Raw genomic sequence first — 22,376 nt, 5'->3', positions numbered from 1 at the left:
AGGCCTGTGCTGCATTAATCTGCTGTATAATATCCTGAATCTGGCTCTCCTTGGAGGATTTTTTTTTGTTTTTCTCTTTAATAAAAATGTCCACCTTGCCTCGGTGGACGGGATGAGACGGGAACGGGCGTGCGGCGTTTACATACTGTGTCAGTGGGTTGATAAAGAGATGGTGAGGCTCACACACCAGGCAGGATATTATAGGAAACTGTGTTTGATTGTCAGGATGCTGAGCAGCCAGACTGTTTCCCCTGTGGACTCCCGAGGACAGATGAAGCAGCTGGCTATCCTTCCTTCCTGCTCCCTCCTTTCATTTCACAACCGCACATGTGAGCCTTGGTGTGTGTGTGTGTGTGTGTGTGTGAGAGAGAGAGAGAGAGAGGGATACAACTGAATCTTCTCTTTCAGATTCTTATAGGTCTATGAAAAAGAATGAACAGGATAAATAAATGAAGTGTGAAAATAAATTAAAGAGGGAACGCGGGAGGGAGAAGTTAAAGACAAACAAGAGGGAGCGACTGTTTATCTGTTTGCTGTATAAAAGAGCGCGTTTGTGCGTGTGCATTAATTAACCCGGGCCGTCTGGCCTGCTTGTGTGCTCGTCCAGCTTTATTTTGTGTGTGTGTGTGCGTGTGTGTGTGCCTGTTTGTGCATGCATGTGTGTGCGTGGGTGTGTTTGTGTGCGACTGTGCCTGTTTGTGTATGCATGTGTGTGTGTGTGTGTGTCTGTGTGTGTGTGTGTGTGTGCGACTGTGCCTGTTTGTGTGTGCATGTGTGTCTGTGTGTGTGTGTGTGTGTGTGTGCGACTGTGCCTGTTTGTGTGTGCATGTGTGTGTGTGTGGGTGTGTGTGTGTGGGTGTGTGTGTGTGTGTGTGGGGGGGTGTGTGTGCAACTGCAGTTGTGACCTGAATCCTCATCTGATTTCACGCGGGAGTGAATGACAACAGCAAAGAAGCGAAGGAGAGAGAGCCAGAGATGCCTTCATTCTCAGCTCATCGCTTTGCTTCATAAGAGGATTGAGCTTCTCTCTCTCTCTCTCTCTCTCCTCTCCTTCTTTTCCTCCTTTTCATCCCTTCCTCTCTCGTGGTCGATAATCTCGGGGTGTGAGATTTGAAATTCTGATTTTATCTAAAGGCCCCATCTGGGTCCAATTTCATAAAAATCGTATGTGGGGGGTGGGGTCCGCTGACATACCCGTGTTGCATGTGCATGTGTGTGTTGTGGGATGTGTTCACACACGCAGCATCTGTGCGCTGTGTGTGTGCAGCTTTGATTTCTCTCTTTCTTTCCCTCTCAAGCCGTGCATGAATGCCAGGGCGTACATGTGTAACAGAGCTCATTTGTGAATAATGAGGCATGGAGCAGGATAGTGTGTGATATAACCCTTTAGGAATGATAGAAAAAGAGTTGAGAGAAGAAAAACAGCAGAGAGAGAGAGAGAGAGGGGAGATGTCATGTGATGAAGTGATTAAATTCCCAGAGAGCTAGCCTTTTTTAGGCTAATGGCTCTGACACTCAGACAGAACTCTGAGTAGCTTTCTGTGTCAGCTTATGTGGGCGTTTGTGTGGTCATGTGATGCTGTCTGCATGTGCCACCACGTGGTTGCTGGTCTGATTCCATCATGTGGCATCTTTGATGGATACGAGGACTAATGTGCACTTCAGTCCACCGCCGTGGAGGAACGTCGCTAAAGCAATGGAATTCCAGAGAGGGCCTAATTTCATTTTCACATGAGTGCACGTGCGTGCGCTCCGGCGTCTCAAACACAAACAAGATGTGTTAGATTAGTGATGTTTTACGTACGTGCACGGCTGTCTCTGTTGTGCCACTGCAGCAGACACGGCTTTAATGCTGCATGCAGTCGGTGCAGCAGCGGCGTGAATATGACTAATAGCTCAGTGTAAAATATATCCAGTGGGTGTGTGTGTGTGTGTGTGTGTGTGTGTGTGTGTGTGTGTGATGTCCCTCAGAATGAGAGTGCATGTGTTGACGAGGAATGGCTCAGTCGTGTGCCGGCTGTGGTGGACAGGAGAAGCAGGCAGTCAGGGGGGAGCAGCCTAAAGACTAACGGGCCCTTTCAGAGCAGGTTGTGCTAATAGTGACATTAAGGAAGCAAAGGTCTGTGTGTGACATCATCGGTTCTGGCCCGGTGTCTGATTGGCCCCAGTTCTGATCAGTTGAAACCAGTTAGAAGTGCTGGGCCAGAATCCTGGGTAGGGATGGGAGAGGCTTGTCCAGTCCACATGATTAGACGGTGGGGTTGTTAGAACTGGATTATACATCCAGGAATGTCTGTGATTGAGTTGTGTTTCCAGCACTTTGTGTGCGTGTGCATGTGTATTTTGCAGGTTTGTGAGGCCGTGCACACTCTGCATGCAGTACTGTGTATGTGTTCTGCTCTGTTGTGTTTAGATCCGTTTGCTTTGTGCTCTTGTTGCTTCTGTGAGTGCTGTAGAGCAGAGCGCCTGTGTTCGTGTGAATGTGCCCACTCGGGCATTCGTGTGTGTATGCTTGTGCATGTGTGCCTTGTGATGTTTCTGTATGTGTGTTTTGCTGATCCCCTGCCTCGTCCTTCTCTCTCAGATTCTCTTCCTCTCCTTCCAGAATGGAGGGGCAATCAATCAGAGGCAAGGGGATAGAGGAAGAGAGGAGGAAGAGAGGAGGAGGAGGAGGAGGAGGAGGAGGAGAGGTGTTGGCTCAGCACCAGGGAAGAGGAGCTGGCGTACTGCCCAGAGAGAGAGGGAGAGAAGAAGAAAAACAAGACTGAGTAAGAAAAGAAAAGAGCAAAGCAGACAGAGATTCTGGGAAGGCAGCAGGGTAGAGAGATACAGCAAGGAAAAAGCAATGGGGGGGGGGGGGGGGGGGGGGTAGGAGCAAAAGAGCACAGCCAAGGGCACTGAGGGACGATACGGCATGAGTAGAGAAGGACGGAGAGGGTGGAAGTGGAAAAAGGAGCTGGCACAATGAAGAAAGAGGGCTGATTGGAGCGAAGGAGGAGGGGTTTAAACAGAGGATAAAAAAGTGGAGTGTCTTGCTGATCGGCCCTGAGTCAGTAACCCTAAATCAATGGGTGATTAGTCCATCTGCAAATATTTACCCAAAACGCATCCCAAGAGGGAGAGAGGTGCAATTAGCAGGGGGCAGAGATAAGTGTGTGTGTGTGTGTGTCTGCATGTGTGTGTCTGTGTCCTCTCATTTACTACATATTGAGTACCAGAATTCATTCTACTTGCAAAGTGGGGCCGTTTTGGCTCGGCCCCGCGGCTTCAAAGGACTGCTTGAAGGTTTAGATGTGGTTTTAAGGTTAAGTGTAAACACCTGACTTTAGGTTCATGTTAAGAGTTAGAGTGTTATAGCTGGTAGTGTGTTATGTCTTTCAGAGTCCCCACAATGATAGAAATGTGAGGATGTGTGACTACTCCCAATATTTCCCATAATTTCCTCTGACAGCCGTTGTTGCTGAAGAGAACAGGAAGGAACGTGCACATGGAGAACACAGAGCTGGTGTAATCCCTGCACGTGTCTTTTTTAAGTGGTGGTCAAGGTCTGTGCAACATTTCCAGGCTGTTTAAGTGTCCATCCAGGCGTTTGTGAATGGCCGCGCTTCTTCAAGAGCACACGGAGGCGTTTTCTCAAAAGTTTGCGTCTAAATACCCCGAGCGAATCAAGCAAATATGATCACGATTCGATGGAGGGCAGAGGTCCGCTCGTCAGCGTGGCCTCAGGTACTGTGAGGGGATTCTCTTGTTCTCCAGGCTCCTTTGACTCAAGGACGAACAGACGATATTTTGGTCTGGTCAAATTTGAAATGAAATCATAAAAGCAGAATTCTACCGGTGTGAATCCCATTAAACCGCCCCAGCCCCTCTGCCTCTGACCTAACGCTGGTTCTGCTCTTGTTCCGTCCCCCTCAGAGGGCTGTGACGGCGGGCTGGTGTTTGTCGTTCATTCCAGTCAGAAATAAAAGTGTCCTCTTGGACTTGTGCCTCTTTCGTCTCATGGCTGACAGCTGAATAAAGTACTGGATCGAAATAAAATTTTCATGTTGTTTAAAGTTTCATTCGGCCGTTTGGGTTTTCATGTTTCCAGCGGTGGTGGTGGGGGGCAATGTATTATGTCAGTAAACGTCCTCACAAAGATACAAATGTGCCTAGTCTTTGTGGTTCGTCCTTTCTTCCGTAGCTGCACCTCCATATAGACCAGTCTTCTCCGCTTCTGCCTCACTTGCTGTCTCTGTCGCCCGGCCCATCTCAGCCTGCCACCTTCACCGTCGCCTGACTGACTTTTGCTGCGAGCGTGTTTGCTGATTTATTCGGAGATGCTGATGTTGCTATGCGATAACCTGCATTAATTGATTCAGTGCGACAGTAATGGGTTGTTAATCGCGCTAATCCCGCTGAGAATTAACGCCCACTGTCGCAGCCCCGGGTTGATTCTAATTTACCATCTACATATTCTGGTACCCTTGATAGGTTTCCTCGGCACACGCGTAACTCGGCAATACGGCAAAAGGCAGAAAACATGTGAATGCGCAGCAAAGCAAAACAAGTGAGGTGAAGAGGGCCGTCATCCGGGGGTTGATTAAAGGAAAAATAAGAATTATTGCATCTTTCTTTTTTACCTGACATCTCATAACAAGCCGTCATGCCAAATGCAACCGTGTGAGGCCTGAGATGTCGGGACAGAGACAGAAATCACGATGAGACCAGCTGAAATTCTGTGTGTGCGTTTGTGTTCTTGTTCTTGATGTACTGAGCACCAAAAGGTACTCATTTTACTAGCAAAGTGAGGACATTTCGGATGGTAAGGACATTTTGGTTGTTCCCTTCAACTCCCATGGACGTTTGGAGGGGCAAGACCTGGTTTTTAATGTTGATGTAAGAAATGGGTTAGGATCAGGGTTATGGGGTTCATTGGGATGATTAGGGGTATTGTAGGGAGTTGAGTATCCATGAAAGATCTTCACAAAGATAGAGGAACAAGGATGTGTGTGTGTGTGTTTGTGTGTGTGTACAGCTCAGTCGCTTCGATGCCCCCGTCATCATTTTGCAGCGTCTTAAAATGAGGCACACACATATGTTGAACAGAAAGAGCAGGATGGATGAATGGAAACGGAAAGCAGTAATATAGGAAAATAAAAAGATGGGAGAAAATGAGCGCGAGAGAGGCGTAGAATGAAGAGAATGAATGGGGTGATAATGACGCAGTGTGAGAGCTGTTGAGGAAAAAGACCGAACAGTCGGGCGAAGACGAGAACAAAATGAGGCTGAGGGCACTCAGACAGATAGAATTAGACACACCGCAGAGGTTCTGTGTGTGTGTTTGTGTGTGTCACGGAGAGAGAGAGAGAGAGAGAGAGCGTGCTGTGTTTTTATGGGTGTGTTGTAGCGTGGTTGGTTTACCACGTTGTGTCAGCCTCCCTGTACATATATTATTTCCACGTGTGGGCGAGGTTGAAAATGGCGACCTGTGACAAGCCTCTTCATTTGTGTCATGTGTGCATGTCTTCTGTACTGCGTGCGGATAATGGAAAGAGGTAGAGGAGAAGCGTGTGTCAACCGGCCGGAGAGTCGCCGCTATCTTCCCTGTACTCCCTCTCTCTTGTCTCACGTTCCTCTCATGTATCCCTCTCTTCCCTTCGCAGGCGGAGATCGTCAAACGCCTCAGCGCCATCTGTGCTCAGATCATCCCTTTCCTCTCACAGGAGGTAAACATCACACACACACACACACACACACACACACACACACACACTCCTGCATGTGCACACAGCATGGGGTGATAGTTGTCCACACGTACGACAACGTAAACGTCTTCAACATCTTAAACATGCACTCTTCTCCGTCGTCATCAGGGGCGCTTCTGCGATGACAAATCTCAGTTAGGAGACAATAATTCCATTAGAGATGTTTATCAGGCTTATTAAACCCAGTAAACTGTTTAACTGTTTAAAACCCACGATCCCTACATGGTGGAGTGTGTCCTCGCTTTCATACCCTGCGTGCTCAGTGTGTTCAGAATGATCATGGCTGCATTTGTTGAGGTTAAAGTACTCCTATCGTGTGTGTGTGTGTGTGTGTGTGTGTGTGTGTTTGCAGATGTCTATTGACTTCCTGAGCACCCAGATTGAAAAACAAACCTTCACACACCTTCTTTTGTGTGTGATGGTGATCGAGTTCCGTGGAGACACCGTGGCTGTGTCAGAATGATCAATATTGACATGGTGTGTGTGTGTGTGTGTGTGTGCACGCGCGCGCATGTGTGTGAGAGGGAGAGACTAATTAAACAGAGCTGAGATTTTAGGCCTTGTGGCTGTTAGCGGGCCTGTGTAGCCGCCTGCATCACTTCCTCTTGTACTGACACACCTTCTGTGCTTGTGTGACCGTGCACGTTCTGTGTAGCACCAACAACAGGTGGTCCAAGCGGTGGAGAGGGCCAAGCAGGTCACCATGGCTGAGCTCAACGCCATCATCGGGGTGAGTTGCATCCGTTCATGGATACGGCGTGATCACGTGGAATGAAATGAAATGCAGCAGCGGCAGAAGGGAGCAGATTAGAATTTTCTCAGGTTGATAAAGAAATTAAAGCTGTCGCATGTCCCGGACACTTGACTGGGGTAATAAAGCACGTGCAGAGGGCGCCGGGCTCCTCGGCATCCCGGTGGAGCTGATTGCACCGTCTAATTCCGGCCGTTTGTTCCTCCCAGCAGCACAAACACCTCCGTCTCTAAGGTGTGTGTTTGTGTAAGTAGATGTGTCCAACACAGCAGCTTGACAGAACAACACACCAAAACACATCATAAAGCTCCCTTCAGGATAATAGCCTTCCTTTATCTCTAGCTGCTCCTTTGCCCCCTCTCTGCCCCCTCCTCACTCTTCTCTTCATTTGTAATCTTAAATCATCCTCCTCCCGCCGCTCTCCTGCCCTTGTTTTCCTCCCTAGCTCTTATCTTCTACTCTGGTTGCTGCACACTTTCCTTCCTTCTTCCTGTCTTCTCCTTCACATTTCACGAGTTTCTCTCCATCCTTTCGATCTGTGGAATTATACTTTCAATCCTAAAGACAAATCAGTGACGGAAGCTGATACTTATCCGTTAAACTAAAAGAATGCATGGGATTGATGGGATTTCCAAGAATAAAAAGAATCTACTTATCACGGGATAATAAAGCCAGTATTTCACAACAGAAAAGCCCTGTAAAGGACAATAAAAAGGACAATAGAGTGGTGATACAGGTTAAAGAACCTGTCTGCCTGTGAAAGAGACGTCACCGACCTCGCCGGCCTTATCGCCTCAGGCAGGTCTCTCTTTTTAAAGCCCAGGAGATCTGACCGCAGGCGCTTCGTCTCCATTAGCTGTTCACCTCAACTCTGGAACAACAACAAGGACGCACCTGAGGATCTCAGGCTGGGGGCCGACACATACGGGGTTAACAACTCACTTAAATGATGAGGGGCCAGCCCCAGATGTGGGTAGAGGTCATCAGTTAAATCATCAGTTATCTGGGACGGAAGGACCGGTGGATGGATTATTGTTTTCAAACGCTGGTCCTAAGTGAAGCCCAGCCCAGGTTTCCATCAAGGAGTTTCTGATTAGTAACTAGGGGACCAAAACTGCTGGAATATGTTTTATTTGCCCCCCCCCCTCATTTATAACCAGTTTTAATTTCATCAATCTCCCTCTCTGCTTTCTCCTTATTGTCCAGTCAGGTCTTTCTCCTGTCTCTAAATCCACAACACTCTTTAGACTGTAATACTTCCAGTGGAATCTAACTTCTCTAATTCTTTTTCTTTCCTTTATTTGGACCTGCCCTACACCCCCCCCCCCCCCCTCCTCCCGCTCCTCCTCCCTGTGGCCACAGCAGCAGCAACTCCAGCACCTGTCTCACCACGCTCCCGGCATCCCCCTGACACCGCACCCATCAGGCCTGTCCCTCGGCGCCGGAGGCTCGGGGCTCCTGGCCCTGACGGGGGCCCTGGGGGTGTCGGCGCACCTCGCCTCCAAAGATGAGCGCAACCACCTTGATCCCGAACACCTCAGAGGTAAAGAATAAAGGAGCGATCACCTTTGTGCTCAGGCAGGGCAGAATTTAAAGCAGTTATTGGTGTAATCTGTCCGCTCCGAAACAAAGTCCGAACGTCCCCGTTTGGCCGACGTTCTTTTTCCTCCCGCTGAACTCTCGTTCACCCCCGATAGAATATCTTATCTTTGCGTCGTGTTTCAGGAACCAGGCCAAGGGAGACTTTCTCATGAATAAAATGATGGAAAAGAGGAAGAAAAAAAAGAACATAACAGAGAGGAGATAATAAAATGTGTGTGAGAGTCTCTGTTAGAATCAGCAGGGGTGAGAATCGGAGACTGTTGGCTGGACTCAGTCACAATGGTGGAATTTTATCTGGATCACAGAGGAGCTATTGTAGTTTAGTCAAACCTCCTCACAGTGTTGTTATTATGATGAGAACTGACCTTAAAACCCATCTCTTTCCCTCTCTCCCTCCCTGTCTTGAAAAATATGTCTCTCCGCCCCGTACCAGAGGGAGCACCCAGTAGGGTGAGTATATATACAGTGTGTGTGTGTGTGTGTGTGTGTGTGTGTGTGTGTGTGACAATATGTAAGTGTAAATAATGAAGGAAATGCCAATAACGTTCCGGTGGTCCCTGAGTCTCAGGGGACATGAAAAGGGCTTCAGTTCACACAGAAAAGTGTCGGCGTAAACCAAAATGTGTGGAACAGCTCTCATTTCTGGCACCCAAGACTTATTAAATATGTCTTAAGAGATTTGGAAAGATGTTTCTGGACAGAAGGTGCAGACCTCCACCGCGAACGTTCTCGAGCGGCACAAATGTCAATAGTGCAGGAGGCGTGAAAGAGGCCACGTTTAAATGGTCCCTCTGTGCGAGTTCTTATCTGAAGGAGCCAGTTTGTGGGACTGGTGACTGAAGGAGAAAGACAGTGTTCCTTTCTACCTCACAGGAACAGCAGGAAATGTGTGTGTTCTTCTCAAAAGAACTTTTATTTCCACGTGTGCCTGTCTGCTGGGGCGACCTGCTGGCGGAGCCACTGACCGTCACTGTTCCGTTCTTTTCTTTTTTTCCGGCGCCAGAATTAACGCGGCGCGCACGGCCTGATTAAAATTCCGTGGACGTTCCCGATTCGGTCAGGATGGTTTATGCGAGCGGCGCGAACACTTCCCGACTGTACTGGCTGCCGCGGACAGCTGGGCTTCATCAGTGCAACTGTTGATGATGGGGGGGGGGGCTCGGAGGGAGCAACTGAAAATGGAGCAAGAGAGGGGAAAGATGGAGGAAAACAACATGGAGATGGAAAAGCTTTTAGAAACTAGCAGCAGCCTCCGCTCATGCTTTTATTGGGAAATGACATTATTTGAGAGCATTACTGCGCCGCCCCTCCCTCGGGCTCCTTTTTTTTTTCAGCTACGAAAGCCTCGGCTGTAATTTAATTGCTAAACACAAAGCTGATAAGCACTGTGAACATATTTCTGTTACCAACTAAAGCGCGCGCTGGACCGGGCCAAGCATTACAGCGCCGCGGAGGCAAGGTCCAGGTCCAGATCCAGATCCATATCAGTCGGTTTTGGTCGGAAAACATAAAGGAATTTCCAACGGAGGGTAAGAAAAGTGACAGAGGAAGTCAGATGGAGACGGATAAAGGCTGCGGTGGAGGAGGAGCAAAACTGAGGAGGACCACTGTGCCGCTCTCTCCCCTCCTCTGTCCGCTGCTCCTTCCTGTCAGCCCCCGTAGACTCTTTCCTGTGTGACTCATCGGTATGTTAAAACCCCACTGTTCTTGTCTTCCCTGTGGGGGGGGCAGAGAATGAAAAGTGGCCCTCATCAAACCTCTGGCCCCTTCCCTACAAAAACAACACAATGCTTTGATGTTCTGTCTGAGTGAGGAGAGGCGGGTCAGGCTGCAGTGTAAATATGCCCACACGGCTTCAGTTCCTGATAATGAGGGTCCTATTTTACATGAGGATAAAAGTGGGGGTGGGGGTGGGGGGGTAATAATTAGAAGCACAGGCCTGCCTGTTGGTCTGTTGGTCTCTGTCACGACTGATTGGATATTTATTCGTTTTTGTTACACGTTGCTGTCACACCTGTGTAACAGCGGCCGTCTGCGTCTCCTTCACCAGAGCAAGTCCGCCTCTTCCACAGACAGCCAGCCCGCCGAGGAGCGCCAGGGCCCGTCGGGCGGCTATTCTTCCCAGGGAGGAGCCGAGGCCAAGAGGAGGCGCTGCGAGGACAAAGAGCCCCTTGCACCACACTCCTATGTGAGCGCTTCACCGCCGCAGCGAAACTAGGAGACAACAAGACAGATCCATAGGAATAACACCCACGCACGCAGACGTGTGTGTCTGCATGTGTGTGTGACCCTGACCGCGACATTAGCGGGTCAGCGGGGTTCTGTGCAGAATAACTGGCAGCTGAAGCAGGTTGGCAGGCGCAGCGGACCGGCTTTAATTAATAGTTCGGACGAAGAACCGGCAGTTGGTTTCCATTTTCTGGAGGTTTCTTCTCCTCTTTTTATCTGTGGAGCAGCTCCCAGTCCTAACTGGGGTGATCAATCTGTCTCAATTCCTCTTGCTTTCTTTCTCTTTCCTACCTTTTTTCCCCTGTCTCATTCAATCTCTGTACCTCCTCCCGTCTGCTGTGGTAACAGAGCCGTCCTGTTTTGGCTTTGTGTAATTAGGCACCGATGTCACTCTTCACTGATGTCAATAGCAATTTCAGGCCAGCCATGATCACATCAAAGTGTTGTTGCCATGGTGACTAAGTGCCATCGTTCTCACCCTGGAAAAAGGTAGAGACAGAAAGAGAGAGATGGATAGACAAGAAGAAAGTGTGTCGCAGCGAGAGCTTGTGTGTGTTTGTGCGTGCGTGTGTGTGTGTGTGCATGCATGCGTGCACGTGCGTGTCTGTGAGGGCTGTTGAAAAGGCGGCGTATTAGGAGACGTTCATGGAGAATATGTGGTGCGGTGTATCTCTTTGTCGAATATTGGATGGTAGGCAGCCAGTGGAGGGAAGCAAAGCTGATATTGATATATTGATCTGTGTTTGTTTTCTCTCTTGTTATTAAAGTTCTCTGTATACAGCAGCGAGGGCGGGGGCAGCTAATAAAACAGCCATCTTTTCCTTCTTTTCCTCCAGGACAGTGATGGAGACAAGAGTGAAGACAATCTGGTGGTGGACGTGTCCAATGAGGTACGTTCTGAACAGTCGCCCGTGTTTTTCACCGGGGTCTTAATAGCAGCATTTCAAGTGAAAAGGCAGGCGGCACAAATATGTGTGGCTTCCCACCAAACCGACACCAAGGAAAGAAAACAGTCAGATACAGGAACCAAACGCCAGCATCCTGGGGAGAGAGCTGTGATACGACCCGCTCGGCTGCAGCTCCTCTCCTGATTCACGATGCTTCCTGACAGGAGAGACTTTTGCCAAAAGGGATAAAAGTGAATAAAACCTCTTCTGGCACAAAGTTGTGCTGACGCTCTGGTAGAAAGCTGATGTGCATGATAGATTACCCTGTTGGGATATGATTTAGTTTGGCTCCAGGTAAATCAGTTTAGCATAAACAGCAGTCAAAATTCACTTCAGCGGGAAAAGACTAAAGCAGTTTCCATAATCTCTCATTCTTTTCTCTATTCCAGCTCCCCTTGCTAACCGCATAGCTGGATTTTTTGATGTTTTTCTATCGTGTCTTGTTTGTGTTGTCATTGACACGTGTTCCAAACCCCGCCTGATGGTTCGCCTGGAAAACCCAACTTTTAATGTGAATGTCTTAGCTTTAAAAAAAATAAAAATCTTTTGTTACATGAAAGGATCCATCAAAAGGATCAAACTGTGACATTTGGGGAGCTGGGATGAGTCAGTTTCACTTAAAAATGTCTAATTTATTTAAAAAACACCTAAATTAAACAAGCTTGTTTTCAGGGGGTCGCCAATTATTTCAGCTCGCACATAAAAATGATCCTCTCAGAGGACCAGAGCGCTGGCCTTCACTAAATCAGCTTTGTTTTAGAATCGGCTCCTTTAGAAGAAATTCTTCCAGGTATTTCTGCTTCACAACAGTAACAGGGTCTGTTTTCCTGCTATTGATAAACACATAATTATTACCCCAGTACAAGAATGTGGCTTGTTAGTTAGGTCATAACATGTGTGTGTTCTTGGACTGGCTTCTTATTGAGGACCAAAATACTCATTCCACTACCAAAGTGAGGACATTTTTGTATTTTTGGGAGGAGAGGACATTTTGCCTGATCCTCACAACATCATAGCACTGAGGGTTACAGCTTGGTTTTAAGGTTGAGGGGTGATGGGTTCAGGTTAGAGTCAGATGTGATGGTTAGGGTTAAGGTAAGAAGCTGGGTCATACATTATGTCTATAAAAATGTCCTAACAAAGATAGAAGTATTGGTGTGTGGTGTGAAGGAGTGTGTGTGTGTGTGTGTGTGTGTGAGAGAGAGAGTGATGTTAAAAGGGAGGCAGTCAGCAGGTATTTAGCTAGTTCAGCTTTCCACTGCAGTTTGCTTGTAAATAGGAAGAAGTCCTGTGTAAGCTTCTTATGGGCCCCTGCTGTTATGAAATATATCTTCGTTCATTCACACTAAACCCTCTTCCCCCCTATTTTCTTCTTCTTTGTGTCTGTTCGCTCTTGAATCCATTCTCTCCTCGCTTCCCTCCATTTGGTCATCATTCCTCCACCACTTCCTCCCTTCTCTCATTACATAAAGGTGTGGGCTTCAGGTAGGAGACGCAGTGTCCGTTTAGTCCGCCTGGAATATTCCAGTTATTTAAATGCTTGCTGCAGTGTACCGAACTGTGTTTTATCTGAGCTCTTCGGGTTTTGATGAGGCACGCAAAAGCAAAACGTGCCTCTTGTGTGAGGTGGGAAACAGGTATAAATGCAAAATGAAACAAAAGTGACAAACGTGGGTAATGGAGGAAGAAAAGAGTAGAGTTCTCTGGAGTGTGCGCGTGCGTGTGCGCGTGCGTGTGCGTGTGCGCGTGTGTCTAAAGGAGGCAGTAAAATGGCCGTGCTGCTCGCTGTGACCCAGTGATAAGTGCTTGCCGCAGCACTCTGCTCTGGAGGCGGCACCAGCGGTTCGACTGTAGGTGAAAAAAGCTGTAACAGCAGATTCTGCGGGTCCTCAGAGCGCTGTACCGGTCCCACTGATCATCTCCCCACTTACACATTAATGCAAATATGGTGACAACACAGGTGACGCTGTGTCTGTACCTGCATTAATGTTTAACAGCCGTATTTAGGGGCAGGAAGGATCCACTTTTAGACTCATCTCAAACCCTTTTTTTCATTAACAGGTATTGTATGTGCAGGTAGTGGTCGGTGGGCGTGGCCAAACCGTTGCTAGGTGCTGTTGTGCGTTGACGACAATAAATTCTGTCTGTAGCGAGGAGTGTTTCTGTGGCTTTCTGCTCAGTTGTCCTTGTACAACAGACATAGCTGAAGTTGATCATGTGGGCCTGGACTGAGACCAGCAAGACCAGCTGAGGCTTTACAGCAGATTTACTCTGTCCCTCAGGAGCCCAACTCTCCTGCGGGCAGTCCTGCTCACTCCCCACACGGAAATGGGTTAGACCGAGCTCCTGGCCTGAGGAAAGAGATTCCAGGCTCTTCAAAGGCCGGCGAGGCCCCGTCCACCCCAAACCCCCGCAGTCCGACCCCAGGGAAAGCCAAGGATCCTTCACAGGTGTCACACATTCACCTTCTTTCTCTTTCATGTTTTGCTGCGACCGTCCCAGCCTACTTAATTTGATTTGACCTCTGAGCAGATGGATAAGTCCCAGTCTCCACTGTCCAAGTCCAGCACCCCGTCCCCGTCCCACCGCGAGGCTCTCACCCCTGGAGCACCTGGTCCCAGCACCTCCTGCCTTCGTCTGGTCAGCAAAGCAGCATCCAGTGCAGATCCTCTTGGTGAGGACAAGCAAAGGAACGAGTCAATAGGACTGAGACAGTGTCCACTGTCCTGGGCCACGCTGTGGTTGTGTTTGAGTGCACCGTACTCCTCCCCTCCTCTTTATTTCCACTCCTTCAACCCCTCCTTCCTCTTCCTCTTCCCTCCCCAGCTCTCCGCAGTCCCATGTCTGTGCCCCCCGGTTCATACCCGGCTCATTTTGGCGTGGTGTCACACGCAGGGCTGAACGGGGAGCTGGCCAGCCCGGGAGGCTTCGGTGGCGCTCTGACTCTGTCCCCGCAAATCAGCGCCGCGGCCAACGCCTACTCACGCAGCCCCATGGTGAGCAGAAGCCAGATGCTCCACAACCTTTTGGACCTCTTTGTTCTCCTGTCGACTCCTTCTCGTCCTAGAACTTCTGATTCTCCAGTAACAGGCTGAGCTGAATTAATGGCTGTGTTGTTGCTGCACGTATCACAGCGATAAAATCTGTTTAAAGTTAGTGGAGGTTAAATTGGTGTTTTGTTGTCCTCTCTCTCCAGGTTGCGTATGACTCTCGGTCTCATCTGAGGGCCCCGGGACTGTCCTCTTCCCTGCCTGGTTCTTCTGGAGGAAAACCGTGAGTGTGTATTCTTATAAAAACATGACAAAATATCATCAAGAGGCAGATTTAAAAGTTGCCTTTTTCATTTGAAACTAGGAGATTTTCACATTTTAGACCTTCAATGACTGTAATACATCCATAGTTAGTGGAAAAATGTTCTGTATTCTCCAGTTGGACAACAAAAAAGTTCCAGCTCTTTTCTTAACACTGATTAGTCCTACTGGTAAATCATGTTATAGAGATAAACGTAATTCCGTTTAAAAAAAACCAACATGACAATGTTTTGACTGGAAAAGAAATCTAGGAGATTAGTACTATTTTTTTGCCTGTATATTCATTTTTCCACCTCCTCACACACGGAGGAGGTGAGACGTCCTGGAGCCTGTGAGGAGCGTCCTCAGCCTCAGCGCCCACGGCCCATTAATGCTGACTGACTGCTGAACGCTGCCGTTGATGCCTTCTCATCACACTAGCGCTTCATTCTTGTGGCGCTAATATGAGCTCATAAAACAGCTTTGGCCTCCAACTGCTCCGGTATTGATCGGCCATTAGCGATGCCACACTGACCGTGGCAACCTCATGCATTCCTGACTACAGCTGGAATATTTCTTAGGATTCTGGCCGCAATTAACGGCCATTTGGGACACATTTGGTAGGTTTCCTGCTGATGTGGCTGCAGCTCGTGACATATATTTGCATTTAGGCTGCTTCTTTGCTTCTGACTTTTCATTGAAAAGGATTTACTAATTGTCTTCTGTCTCTCTTGAACCAGCCAGGGCAGCTTTCTTTTCTTCTGTTGCTCTTTAGTTTGGGCTTTTGGATTAATTTCGGTTCTGTGGTCTGGATCTTCTCTGCAGGGCTTATTCTTTCCACGTGAGTGCGGATGGACAGATGCAGCCGGTGCCCTTCCCCCCTGATGCTCTGCTGGGTCCAGGAATCCCGCGTCACGCCCGTCAGATTCACAGCCTGAACCACGGAGAGGTGGTGTGCGCCGTCACCATCAGCGCCTCGGCACGCCACGTCTACACCGGAGGGAAGGGCTGCGTCAAGGTGTGGGACATCAGCCAGCCTGGAACCAAGAGCCCCATGGCCCAGCTGGACTGTCTGGTGAGACGAGAGGGCGGAGCCTACGATAAAGGTTACAGGATCAAGGTTTTAGCCCATTTTGTGTGATCATGTGTTGTCTCGTCCAATCAGAACAGAGATAACTACATCCGCTCCTGTAAAATCCTCCCGGATGGACGGACACTGATAGTTGGCGGCGAGGCCAGCACGCTGTCCATCTGGGATTTGGCCACTCCCACTCCTCGCATCAAAGCGGAGCTGACGTCGTCCGCCCCGGCCTGCTACGCGCTCGCCATCTCCCCCGACAACAAGGTCTGCTTCTCCTGCTGCAGCGACGGAAACATTGTTGTCTGGGACCTTCACAACCAGACTCTGGTCAGGTAAGAGGGGGGGGGGGGAGTTCGCAAATATATGGTAGACAAAGGGGAGGAAGATATATGCCGGAGGACCTGGAAACATTTCAGGAAATCCTTGAGGGGAAAAAAGAGATGATGAAAAAGAGATGAAATATGAATGAGGAGGAAGGCGGAAAATTTGTTGCAGTCTGGCAGCGAAGGGAGACGCAACGGAAATAACAGCGTAGAAGACGGGTGAGAGGGAGTCACAAGGTCCTGGAATCATGGGAAAACCAGCAGATGAGGGGGGGGGAAGATTTGGATGTAGAAGACATGATGAAAAACAAATAAACAAACAAAAAGGATGCGGCCAGTAGAGCGTTTGTGTGTGTCTCCCCCCCGCAGGCAGTTCCAGGGTCACACAGACGGGGCGAGCTGCATCGACATCTCCAACGATGGCACCAAACTGTGGACGGGAGGGCTGGACAACACGGTCCGCTGCTGGGACCTCCGAGAGGGACGCCAGCTGCAGCAGCACGACTTTACCTCGCAGGTAAACACACACACACACACACACACACACACACACACACACACCAGTGAGAGGTGTCAATCCGTTGACTTGTTTAGAGCAGAGTGCTGAAAGAGGGATAACTTTAGGAAACAGGAAGTAATGCATGGACTGGAGGAGTGTTTGTGGTAAAATCCCCTCCTCCAGCTCAGTATGGGACCGTCCCAGTAACACAACTCCTGCTCCAGTAAAGATTCCAGGCGAAGGACAGATGCACGAGTAACTCAGACACTTGCCTGCAAGAGGAAGGAAGTAAATGACATCCTTTGATTATTAATTATTTGTTTTTAACAACGAGCGGCAGCCTCAATTGGTTCATCCCACGGCGCACTTACTTTCAAATATTCAAACCTTTTATGTGATATTTTCTCTGTCTCTTGTCGCCTCAAGGCCACTTCCCTTGAAACGATAAACGTCAGTGTTGTTTTGTGAACGTGGCTCCGATTTCATCATCTCCTCTGTTCTCATCGAATCTGCTTTGAACGTTTGAATTTTATCACAGTCTCCATCTGAGTCTCTTGAGCACTTTATAACTGTGTTTATCATCATGATCCCTATCGCTGCGTCACAGCAACATACACTCACTCACTCACTCACACACACACACACACACACACACGGTTGACAGCCGTCAGATGAGTTTCGATCTGTGTAATGACTTTCTCTCCCTCTTCGCTTACCCCTCTCTTTTATGCCCCCCCCCCCCCCCATCTGCAGATCTTCTCTCTGGGCTACTGTCCCACGGGCGAGTGGCTGGCGGTGGGGATGGAGAGCAGCAACGTGGAAGTCCTGCACGTGTCCAAACCCGACAAGTACCAGCTGCACCTGCACGAGAGCTGCGTCCTCTCGCTCAAGTTCGCCTACTGTGGTGCGCCTGCGCTCACCTTTGCGTCTGTTCTGCCTTCATCCAGAGGGTGGGGGGCTAAACTGCTCTCGCTGTATTTCAGGGAAGTGGTTCGTGAGCACGGGAAAAGACAATCTGTTGAACGCCTGGAGGACGCCGTACGGGGCCAGCATTTTCCAGGTGAGAGTTACAGCTGACGGCGTTAAGCATCACTCCGGCGATGCGTAAAAATGGACGCGTCTGACGCCCCGGAATCTCGGTCGCCCTCTAGTGGCGGACTGCAGTAAATGACTAAAACCCACCTCACTGTTATAATCCTGCTTAAAGCTTTGGTTCCTTCTGGGTTCTGATCTTTATTTCAGCTTTCACTGAAAGCTGTTGGGCCAGAACCTAAGACCAGTGCCATTAAGTGAGCAACAAAGCCCCATTAAACTTCTCAACCTCTGCACGTGCACAGGTCCAGGATCAGTATGAATGAGATTTTTTGTTCTTCACAGATGGAGAACATCCCAAACACATCCAGATGTTAATTTTGCACATTCCTTTAGCGCCGAATCAAAATCACCAAATGGGGCCATAAAACTCGTACTTAACTTTGCAGATGTAGAAAAGCTGTCGCTGTCGTCAAGCATTTTCCAACTGGGAGAGTCCCATTACCAGTCCACAGTTGTCTCTGTCCTTGCAGATAGGCGTCATTCTTGTTCACCGTAACCATGGAAATAGTCCTGCATATGCTGCATTAAAACAGTGGTGTTAGCACAACCTCACCTGTTGTGACAACCTGATGAATGTCACCAGTATTGCACCAACACGCTGTGTTGAGTTGCCCCTTCCAGCTTGTCGCTCTGTGTGTGTGTGTGTTTGTGTGCGTGTGTGTTTGTGTGGACTACAAAAAGAATGTTTTGTTCTCCACATGTTAAACGTTTGTTTGTTCTCTCCTCCATTACTGTGTAATACACAGCTTCTCTCTCCTCTCATGCTAGTTTCTGTACCCCCAAACACACACACGTGCACACACACACAAGCAACGAGAAGAAGAAGAATTAACTCTGACCATAAAACCAACATCATCAGTCTTTAAAGAGCATTTCTTTTTTTCACCTCTAAATCATGTTATATTCTGATTTATGTCACCATTTGGACTTCTTATTGTAATAGAAGTGTGAGTAAATGTGGTATTTTTATATGACATTAACATGAAACGACGTGCAGACATGTCGCCCTCTGCTGTTTGTCAGTGGAGGTACAATCAGACTTTTAGAACTAGCATAGTTCCCGTGTCTACATCGACATCGGTTTCTACTCCCGGACTTGAGTCACCTCTAGTCTGAGCTCAGATCTTCAGCACTTGCAGCATGAATCACCCTTATTTTAGCGCCGAATGCTGCTCACAACCCGACAATCGGACCAACGGCAGCAGGGAAAATATCCAGCCCAAAGGAGCTGCTTCCAGGTCATGTCTGCCTCTTCATCCTTCTGTTGGCTGGATGACTGACAGGCTGCAGCGGTGGGGGCGGGGGCGGGTGGGGGTCACTTTAGAAATGAGGACAGAGGAGGTACGGATGGAAAGGAAAGCTTGGAGGAAGGATGGGAACAGAGAGAGAGCTGCAGCTAGAGCCAACAAGAGTGTGTTTCAACAGTTCATGCAGATTATCAGAGGAGCCCGACACACACACCCCGAGTTAGGGGGGGGCTGACAAATGAGTCAGCATCTCTGAGCTGTAGATTCAACTGTTATAATAATAATTGCTGCCTGTTTTTGAAATGCAAATATGTCTTTTGTGCGGAGCGTTAAGCAGTGAGTCACATCTTCTCTCCCTCCCTCTCAGTCTAAGGAGTCCTCGTCTGTGCTGAGCTGCGACGTCTCACCAGATGACAAGTACATAGTGACGGGCTCCGGGGACAAGAAGGCCACAGTGTACGAGGTGGTGTACTGAGGGGGCCGCGACCAGATCGGAGGAGACAGGACAGATTTGTGGGCGGGGCCGCTCTCGATCCTCATTACATCAGCAACTGCAGCACCTCCTGTCTCTGCCCTCCTGACCCACACCTCCGACATGTCACCCGTCTCCTTTTCACTCCGATATAAGCTACTGTGGAGGCTCCCAGATGCCCTTTTCCTCCTCCCCCCTCCCATTTGAGTCCAACGACGAGCCAAGATAGAAGAGAGAGAGAGGGAGCGATAAGAAGGACAAAGAAAAGGGCGGCGAAGCGTAAAGATAAACCTGGGAAGATGAGGGGGGGAGAAAGTGAGTGCAAAGAGAAATGGCAGGGAGGAAGAGGAGGAGGTGGGGGGGCAGGGTAATTAGGGCTGTTTCCTGATTAAGAGCTCAGTGGAAGGGAGGCCCCCAGAGGAGGCGCGGAGCAGCACTGTGGGAGCGCCAGCCAGGAGCACTGATACCACACAATCGATTCATTAGCCAGACAGTGGAAAGCTTAATGAGGCTGACGCTGCAGCTCGCTCTCCCCAGTGAGAGGTGTCAGGATCTGGGGAACGCTGACGCTCCGAGACCTTCAGATATCACACACACACACAAATACACCCCCCCGTGAGGAAGTCATAGGATGACAGAAACACACACACTTGGAGTAGCTAATTAAACATTCATGGCTGCGCTGGCTGTCTCTCTGCGTAGTGAGTGTTTTATTTTGGTCTGACAAAGGCGGCGTCTAATGAGGCGGCGCGGCGGCGGCGTCCTCGCCGGGCCCGCGCACACAAACAGCGAGCGTCAGCCGAGCTGTTCCCTCTAATTCCTCTGGATTGTTCTCCTGACACCGGCCGCTGCGCTCGCTCTCATTAAAGGCCCCGTCAGCCAGATGAAGCAGCAGCACACCGACATCACCGCAAGGTCCCAGTGAAAGAGGAGGGGCGGGGGCGGGGGCGGGGGGGTCAAATTAACAGCATCAGCTGCAGAGAGCAGCCCCACGGTCCTTTCAAGTTCCACCCAACTGGTTCCCATTTTCATTTGCGAACCCGGTGAGATCCCAGGTTTATCAGTTTATCGCCACCTCTGCTGCCCTCCGCCCGTATCCAAAGTGCTCCGGCTTGTTCTCGGAGATATCGATCGCTATCAGATGAGAATCACCTGAAAGGAAAAGTTCTGTATTTTGGGAAATGCACTTATCTCGTTCTCTGAGATTTAGATGAGGCAATCTCTCCTTTGTTTGTAGTCTGACTACAAAGCTTTTGCCAGCAGGGCGCCGATCCAGTTTAAAGCCTTAGAATCTATGACGATATTGTGCATGTATATATGTTAAAAAGGAAGAAAGATAGCATATTTTAAGGTGTGATCTCGAGGGAGGTTTTCATTTCCGGTCTTTTTGCTGAGCTAAGCTAGTCCCTGGTTGTAGCCTTATCCTGACACTACACGAGAGCTCTCTTCCTCTATCCCTCCACATGAAAAGCGGGAGTGTGTTTCCTAAAAAATATGTAATTATTCCTTCATCCTTCTCAATCGTTCTTGTATTATCTTCCAAATATCAGAGCTTCGTCACCATTGTAAACAGAAGCAGCACATTTCACATTGTTTTTTTGGATCATGTATTTCAGTGTTTTTTATGACTCGTGTCTTATGTCATGTTTATATTTGGGGCTCGGGCTTTGTTACGGGTTCAGGGGGACGCCCGCGGGGGATCCACTCACACATGGAGAGAATTAGGAGGAACACAGGCGGGGAAAAGGTTTTGGTTCTGTTTGCCGTTGCTCTTTTTGACCAGCATCTTTCCTTATCCTCGGTGACGGGCTGAGTCTTTACAGCAGCGTCAGACCCCTGAGAAGAAAAAAAGCCTCCCATGAGGGGGACGACCTCTCTGACCTCTACTTAGTCTCCCGCCTTCTGCGCTGGGCGTCAGAGTGGTCTCGTCTCTATTCAGTCCGTGTGGTGCAGTTGGAAAAACGTGACGTCTGAGGTCGGCGTGCGGTGGTTACCCGCTCTTTTTTTAATTGCATGCTTGTTCCACTTCTGCAGTGAAGGACAAACACGACGGTGGGTTTTTCCCACCTTCACCATGGAAATCGGCCTCCTCTGTTTAAAAATGTAGTGAAATGTCATCATAAAAGACCAACACACACACACACACATGCGCGCGCGCTGCTGTACAATGGTGATGCGTTCAGTGGTACAGTGTGAATCTGGGACTTTGTGTTCGATACTCGTCGGTTTACCCTCCCCCACCCCGCCTGTGCTTTCTCTGCTCCAACGCTGTAAAACCTTGTGCGTTTTACGAGCTCATGTTTGGTTTGTCTTTTTAAAAGCCAAGGAACTTTTTTTTTTAAGTGTACCATGTCTTTTTTTCCCCCTCCTGAAGAGTTTCCCACGTGTTGTATAAGAAGTACTATTGTGTGAAAAATAAAACCAAACTTGTGTTCATCCTTTCAGGAGTCTGCTGAATCATTGTCTCTGTTCACCTAGACAGTGTTGGTGGATTTTGGTGGGTGGGGAGGTGCGCACCAACGCTGGGTCCGTCTGTTTACTATCCAAAAACACACGGGAGTGGGGGGGAGGGGTCTAGTGGGGTTGATTGGAGAATGTTCTTGAATGCTCGATACCTTAATGTGTAATGTCAGATATTCTGATTTCTACTGTTTTATCCTGCTTATATATCATTTGTACCATTTTGGTCCGTCAACAGGGAATAGTTTATTCCTTCAGCATCAAAGGGTAGTGCAGCCTTTGATCTCCTTCCATCTGCTCCATGAGGGAACAGTTGAAATCGATTTTTTTAGAACACTGAAAGTACAGAACTCAGTTCCAGCGGATTCATTTCGACCTGGCAGAATGACCAGTGACCAGAATCTTCTGCCACTCATTTACATACGTCTCCATATGTGTAGGATGCGGAAGTGCCTAAATATATACTGCACGTTCCAGTATATATTTGTTTGATTGGCAGCCCGCTGCCCGTTTTGAGAACAGCTCCAATCTAAATTCTAGAGGATCTCAGAGTTCCAGCAAAGTGATTCTGATCCCAAATCACTGAGATTTGCTTTAGTCAGGAAGTGAAATGTCCTCCTCTGTGAACCAAAC

At 48.8% G+C, this 22,376-nt stretch overlaps 1 protein-coding gene across 5 annotated transcripts in view; it reads left to right on the top strand.

Moving 5' to 3' along the window:
- tle2b (TLE family member 2, transcriptional corepressor b) overlaps positions 1–21,727 on the top strand; it is a 41,758-nt gene extending 20,031 nt beyond the window's left edge. For 3 of the 5 annotated variants that reach the window (XM_029828202.1, XM_011614809.2, XM_011614810.2), the window contains 16 exons: positions 5,646–5,708; positions 6,403–6,477; positions 7,861–8,041; positions 8,534–8,550; positions 10,151–10,288; positions 11,166–11,219; positions 13,559–13,726; positions 13,809–13,950; positions 14,103–14,272; positions 14,473–14,549; positions 15,392–15,641; positions 15,732–15,979; positions 16,340–16,487; positions 17,223–17,373; positions 17,453–17,529; positions 19,179–21,727. In XM_029828202.1, coding sequence (XP_029684062.1) covers positions 5,646–5,708; positions 6,403–6,477; positions 7,861–8,041; positions 8,534–8,550; positions 10,151–10,288; positions 11,166–11,219; positions 13,559–13,726; positions 13,809–13,950; positions 14,103–14,272; positions 14,473–14,549; positions 15,392–15,641; positions 15,732–15,979; positions 16,340–16,487; positions 17,223–17,373; positions 17,453–17,529; positions 19,179–19,286 — 2,067 coding nt within the window. In that variant the 3' untranslated portion in view covers positions 19,287–21,727. The remainder of the gene's footprint in view (positions 1–5,645; positions 5,709–6,402; positions 6,478–7,860; positions 8,042–8,533; positions 8,551–10,150; positions 10,289–11,165; positions 11,220–13,558; positions 13,727–13,808; positions 13,951–14,102; positions 14,273–14,472; positions 14,550–15,391; positions 15,642–15,731; positions 15,980–16,339; positions 16,488–17,222; positions 17,374–17,452; positions 17,530–19,178) is intronic. The other 2 variants (XM_029828201.1, XM_029828203.1) reach the window with 2 other exon arrangements.
- Positions 21,728–22,376: the final 649 nt, after the last annotated feature.

The sequence above is a fragment of the Takifugu rubripes genome, chromosome 20, assembly GCF_901000725.2.
Source record: "Takifugu rubripes chromosome 20, fTakRub1.2, whole genome shotgun sequence".
Lineage (NCBI taxonomy): Eukaryota > Metazoa > Chordata > Actinopteri > Tetraodontiformes > Tetraodontidae > Takifugu > Takifugu rubripes.
This window is presented reverse-complemented; position numbering and strand designations above follow the sequence as displayed.